The sequence below is a fragment of the Colletotrichum acutatum genome, assembly GCF_030867785.1.
Source record: "Colletotrichum acutatum strain CBS 112980 chromosome Unknown BDZ83scaffold_212, whole genome shotgun sequence".
NCBI lineage: Eukaryota > Fungi > Ascomycota > Sordariomycetes > Glomerellales > Glomerellaceae > Colletotrichum > Colletotrichum acutatum.
In genome coordinates, this window is record NW_026849206.1 from 44,320 (window position 1) to 50,632 (window position 6,313).

The window sequence follows — 6,313 nt, forward strand, 5'->3', positions numbered from 1 at the left end:
GCGGTTCTGGAGGATGGTGGCCGGAGAAAATATGGGATTGCGGTTCTGGGCGCATCATCGAACCCCTCCATGCATCGTGGATCATCCCGGATCGCGGTTGAAGATCGACAACCAAATGCCGAAGCCATTCAGCCTCGACGTGTCCTGCAACGAGTCGTCACCGTCAGACGCCCGAGGAAGCGCAATATGCACCATCAGCAACCAGCCCTTCCCACCCCCGCACTCGAAAAATCCGCAAGTCCCGTCTTACCTCGCCCGCGGCACCGTGTCCCATAGCTTCTTTCAGCCATGGGCAGGGAAGGATGGCCTCGTTACGAGCTTCTGCAATATCGTCTTGACGTATGGCATGACACTTTCGTCCTGAAGCTCAGTTTCAAGCCGAAATGCAGCAACATATTGGAGAGGGGAGAAGATTGGATCTGCAGGATATTGCACACCGAGGACAGAGAAAGTGGCACTTGGCTAGACGGCAATGTCTGGTCTTGTGTCACCAAGACCTCTCGTTGAGAAGATGACGTGTCTCGCGAAAGGCAGATGGTCAGACGACTTCCATCCATTGCATCAAAAGGTTGCCCGGCCATCGCGTCCTCAAGACCTATTTTGCTACACTTCAATTGCAAGCAGGTATGCGAATGAAGGTCTTGCAAGCTCTCTGCACCAGATCTGCCTTCAAGTGTCCTCCTGCGAAGAACCGCCTGGGACATCTCTGCCGCCTACAACCTCGACCCGCATTGTGGACACACGCCGCATGTGCTAGACTTTCGACGGCCACTCATGATGATACCCCCTGACGCAGCTACTGGACGAACAACGGCGGATTGACTGCGACTGCGACTGTGACTGCGACTGTCCACTGCGTGCTGGCCGGATGACATGTGTATATCTGAACGCTAACCATCGCTAGGTCCAATCATTTCGGATTCTTCCTCTGACCTTTTCTCGAACCGTTCAAAGTTCACGTTGGCCACGGCGAAACAGACATAAAAGTCGAATTTGAAGCATTGCTCGGTTCCTTGAGTCGGCGGCTACAGCATTCTTGCACGAACATCCCGCGACATCTCGATTTTTCGTTTTCACAACTGGGCGTGCAGGCGTCAGAGAATCGACTTTTTACCAAGTTCCCTTTGGAGTCCAGGTTTTGCGTCTGAATTCAGGTCGTTCTGATTCGATTCTCGAAACCATCAATCATTTTTGAAAGCGGACAGCTACAGTTCTGAACTTGTCTTTACTATTTCACCACCAAAATGGACGGAATCAACCCCTACAACCCCGCTCAGGGCAACGGTGCCCCCCCTCCCAACGCTAACGGCGATGGCTTCGGTACTCCCGTCTCTGGCGGCATGCCCTTCCCCGGCAACAACGGTTCCGGAGAGATTCCGGGCGGCCAGGCCCCCATCCAGCAGGACGCGAATAAGAACACCCTCTGGTGAGTGATCATTCACGATTTTTGTGTGGCTTTGACTGACACATATAGGATGGGCGAGCTCGAGCCCTGGATGGATGAGAACTTCATCAAGGGTGTCTTCTTGACGGCCACCGGAGAGCCCGTCAACGTCAAGGTCATTCGTGACAAGACTTCGGGCAATGCCGGATACTGCTTTGTCGAGTTCACCTCGTCCGAGGCCGCCAGCAAGGCCCTTACTTTGAACGGATCCCCCGTCCCCAACTCCAACCGCGCCTTCAAGCTCAACTGGGCTTCCGGTGGCGGCATCAACGACCGTCGCGACGACCGTGGTCCCGAGTACTCGATCTTCGTTGGCGATCTTGGCCCTGAGGTCAACGAATACGTTCTCGTGTCTCTCTTCCAGGCGCGATTCCCCTCCTGCAAGTCTGCTAAGATCATGACCGATGCCATGTCGGGACAGTCGCGTGGCTACGGATTTGTCCGTTTCACCGACGAGCAGGACCAGCAGCGTGCTCTTGTGGAGATGCAGGGAGTTTACTGCGGCAACCGCCCCATGCGTATCTCCACCGCCACCCCCAAGAACCGGTGAGTCTGCGTGTCTTGCTAATTTGGAATCATTTGAGGCTAACGAGAGCAGAAGCAACCACGGCGGCCCTTACCAGCAGCACCATGGTAACCAGATGATGGCTCCTGGCCTCCCCCCTCACCAGCAGGGCTTCTACGGCGTTCCCTCGCCCGCCCAGTACGGCGGTGCTTACGGAGCCCCCTACAACCCTCCTGGTCAGCAGATGAACCAGTTCACCGACCCCAACAACACGACCGTTTTCGTTGGTGGCCTGTCTGGCTACGTCACCGAGGATGAGCTCCGAAGCTTCTTCCAAGGATTCGGAGAGATCACCTACGTCAAGATCCCGCCCGGAAAGGGCTGCGGTTTCGTCCAGTTCGTCCACCGCCACGCTGCTGAGATGGCCATCAACCAGATGCAGGGATACCCTATTGGAAACTCTCGTGTCCGTCTGAGCTGGGGCCGCAGCCAAAACAACTCTGGTGTTGGTACCCCCTACCGTCCTGCCCCTCCCCCACCTCACTACTTCGCTCCGGCTCCCGGCCCTGGCGCCTACGGACCTGCTCACTTCGGTGCTCCGGGTCCTCATGGCCCACCGGGACCTCAGGGCCCTCCTGGTGCCCCTCCTCAGGTAAGCATCCATGGGTCACGTGTCAGAACACACCTGGGCTAACATCCTCTGTAGTAGATCGAAGGTTTTAAGGGTCTCCTGGACGGCCCCCTTGCCTCTGGGCTCAAGTTGAGCACTTGAGGAAAAAATGAGAGTTGCCCTCTCATCTGTCTTATTGCTTCACCCTTTCTCGAGCTTCTCTCATCGTTCTTCGTTCGCTGCCGCCGCCGCCTTGGACTCTTAACGCTGCACGATGGATACCTGGGCGAATGACACATATTTCTTTGGACTTGTTTGATGTTAGGCATACGGATAGCGGATACGATTGTGAGACATCACGAGAACGACGATTGCATGCTTTGCGGCCTTAGTTACCTCTCTGGACATCTGGGCTTGTCTTGGGCGTCGGGTTCGGATGGTTTTGCGACTTGGTTGCCCCTTCTATTCGTCTTACTTCCACACGGGACCCCCCCAACAGAGATTTCCTAGCTTTTAGTTTGCTTTTTCGCCACGATGTTGACTTGTTCGTGACCGTTCTGCGTGTGAACCAATCCTGTTGTTTGCTTTGCTAGTTGGTCGGTCATTGGTCTGCAGTTGCGATACCCTTCTGTCATTCACGAATATGTTGCGGCTTGTAGTACTAAAGAGGCTATACGTCCTCGCCTTGTATCATGGTCCTTTCAACCTGTTGTCTGTTTCCCTGGATAAGAGGGTCATGTTGGCGCTATCCGATGGTGATGGTGTAGAAATCTTGGTGATCATTCGGCCAGGGACTTGCAAGTGTGCCTCGCTATACGGTTGGCGAAAAGTAGGTTGCTTGGTGTGGTTTACCTAGTGGCTTCCCACGTTGGGCGAACGGCGTTGGTGGATGAATAGGGATACTCCCACTCTGGGCACAGAGGGTCTATGGGAAATCAAGTTTGTCAAAACATCAAACCTTGTTACTTTGCCTCGATACTTGAGTGACTGTAATGGCTGTGTATTCCAGCCTATCTCTATGGCATGCTCCCTGATGTACACCCCTCTCTAAGTTCCTAGATTTCAGTTTCAACTCATCGGTCTGGAATCTGGGTGCCTGCTCAGCTCAACCTAATATCACCCCAGAGGGGCAGGGCTTGCAGCCTGCCAGTACGAAGCAACACATATGGAGCAACCCCATCGGATCGTGGGAGGCTGGCAGGTTCTGTTGGGCAGAGGGACGTACGAGGGCAGATACCCTTGCGGCGAGGACGCATTAGGTTTTGTGTACGGTGCAGAAGATGCAGCCACTTACACTATTTGATTCCTGACCCAACATCGCCTTAATGGGTGTTTATCCCTGGCATTACTATCCATGACAGATCATTCGTTGCCTTGGGCCTTGCCGGGCAGGTCTCGGAGCCCGCAACTACGGCCTGTCTAGAAAAGAACCCAATCCCCCGTGCCCCGGTCCGCGGAAAGGCCATTTTCTTTCTAGCAGGGTGGTCTACCAGTCGATATGCTTTTACAAGAACCGTGACCTTGGCGGCATTCTTTCCTTCCCACACTCGAGATACTAATCTCCTGCACTCCTTTGGTTCGAGGGCTCTACCCTCTTGCTCTCTCGTTCCGCTCTCTGTTTGCCTCCGAGTACGAATTTTCTGTCAGCCACACGCACACATACAGGTCACATATTTTCCATCCTACGGCGTGTATAAATCCAGCGGCGGACGGGCTGCCTTTCGCAGTTCTATTTTCCCTCTTTCACAGCTTTCCCTTCACACAAGCAAGTCGAGGCAATCTCGCCTTCGAGGTAATTTCATATCAAGTCTTATCAAGTATAACACAGACAACTAATCATGGATAGCACACCGTCGTCAAGATGATTATCCCAGAGGCTAACACGGCGCTGAGTGCCAACATGCAGGTTGCGAGAGCTCTGCCACCTCACCTACTCCCTAAAGCGGAGGCCGTGTTCGCCATGGAGGCCGAGTTTCCCTCGCGCATCGTCCTCGATCTCTACACCAACGACATCGGCACTTTCTCCGTCTGGGGCCGCAAGAACTACACCGACATCACCATTACCCAGACCCCCGCCGCCGCCGCCGCCGGTGAGGACGGCACTGTCGCCATCGCCAACGACGCCGGCGAGCCCTCGTCCGCCATGTGCGGCGAGAACGAGCTTGTCTGCGACAAGAGCCATCAGGCCATGGCCAGTATCTGCTACCGCCTCATCAAGGTCCTCAAGACGGACAAGGCCAACGACATGATCCGCGGTACCCCGCAGGACTACTGTCTCGAGATCGAGACGGCGCGTTGCTGCGTCAGCTGGACCGCCTTCATTGACAAGCCGACGCCCGTCGCGGAGCTCGTCCCCGCCGCGGAGATTGTGTATGATAACTGCCGTGACATCATGCGCAGCTACGTCTCTGGCAAGGTGTATGGTGCTATTGTGGGCAATCACTGCATGGACCAGTGCCTTTCTGAACGGCCGGACGGCTGCTGATAGTCGTATGTTGTCTAACTTTTCTGTTTTTCTCTACCCTGTGACTGATTGCCATGTGAACCCTGCAGGCTAACCTTATGCTGTGTCTGTAGCGGTGACGAACCTGGGAGCGGGGAGTTCTCTGGATCGTGGTTCTAATATTTAATGCCAATGGGGGGAGGGGGGGAGGGGGGAGGCACTCTGGCTTTGGGAAAAGTGCCAGGTCATGTCAGGTTCAATGCACGCTAGCTACTTGACTGCAATAAATGGTGAATTGCTTCGCACAATTTTTCGAGGCCATAGTCAAGAGATCAGTTGACGCTCGGCAATGGCTCGAAGTTTTTGTAAGAATACGGAAGTGTAGTTACACCATGAGATTGCTGCTCCGTTGATGTGCCGCATGTACCTTCCGTATCGGAGTCCACACTTGTGAGCAAGCCGTAACCACGATAACTGGTCATCTAGGTTTCCTCATCCAACTGTACTGGCCACAAAACTTAAAAACAAATCGTGAAAGCCTGCTGGACCAAAACATTTGCGACAACAGCAGGGTTCGAACCTGCGCATCCGAAGATAATAGATGTCAGAATCGTGAACAATTCAAGTCTATCGCCTTGGACCACTCGGCCATGTTGCCATACGTTGAATGTGGAGTCTAGACCGGGTAATGGCGATGTTAGGCGTGGCTCGATGCTGCATGCCGCGTTTTTCGGCAGCAGGTGCATGATGGTGCAGCTCCACGCTCGTGAGCGGTGCGTTCCTGTTCTCAGAGCTCCTTTTGATACAGAAAAGGTCTAAATTACATGTACTTCTAAGAGTGTTGTTGTTGTTGTTGTTGTTGTTGTTGTATTTAACGCCGTGGCGGCCGGGCTAGAGCCCTTACCGCAGACCTCCCGAAGGGTATATGGCGTGGAGGGCCGTGAGCCAAGGCTACCTACTCTACAGTACGTCGTCTCTTTACATCGTCCTCCAAATCATGCCTTGTGGCCACTACGCGTTCTGTCTGTCCCCGGTTCCCGCTGGTGCCCCAGTTTCATTCTTTCCCAAATCGTCCCTTGGAATCGGGAGGTTCTTTGTAGTCCGCACTCACATCTACCTAGGTGTGGATGCTGCTACCGCAGACAGATCTTCTGGAAGAAGTCCGTCACGCGGAGAAAGGCCTCGAAGCCTCGTGGGTCGGTGATTAATCTCTTGAAGTAGGCCTCGAGAGATCCCATAGGACCTATGGGCTCGGGCATACTGCGAGAGTGGAGGGTCGGCCACCGTTGCCTCCTCGCCAGCGTTAGTCGA

At 54.3% G+C, this 6,313-nt stretch overlaps 2 protein-coding genes and 1 non-coding gene across 3 annotated transcripts; 2 read left to right on the top strand and 1 right to left on the bottom strand.

The window, feature by feature from the left end:
* Positions 1 to 1,244: 1,244 nt before the first annotated feature.
* BDZ83DRAFT_758244 (uncharacterized protein) lies at positions 1,245 to 2,721 on the top strand (the record flags this gene model as incomplete). Its single annotated transcript, XM_060515003.1, has 4 exons — positions 1,245 to 1,426; positions 1,475 to 1,990; positions 2,043 to 2,601; positions 2,659 to 2,721. The coding sequence occupies 4 exons, from the start codon at positions 1,245 to 1,247 to the stop codon at positions 2,719 to 2,721; spliced, it is 1,320 nt and encodes a 439-aa protein (XP_060358024.1).
* A 1,308-nt stretch (positions 2,722 to 4,029) lies between these two features.
* BDZ83DRAFT_182536 (uncharacterized protein) lies at positions 4,030 to 5,326 on the top strand. Its single transcript, XM_060501532.1, has 3 exons — positions 4,030 to 4,188; positions 4,466 to 5,049; positions 5,137 to 5,326. The coding sequence occupies exon 2, from the start codon at positions 4,520 to 4,522 to the stop codon at positions 5,042 to 5,044; it is 525 nt and encodes a 174-aa protein (XP_060358025.1). The 5' UTR covers positions 4,030 to 4,188; positions 4,466 to 4,519; the 3' UTR covers positions 5,045 to 5,049; positions 5,137 to 5,326.
* A 235-nt stretch (positions 5,327 to 5,561) lies between these two features.
* On the bottom strand, positions 5,562 to 5,660 carry BDZ83DRAFT_t308. The gene has a single exon. It is a non-coding gene; the product is annotated as a tRNA-Ser (tRNA).
* Positions 5,661 to 6,313: the final 653 nt, after the last annotated feature.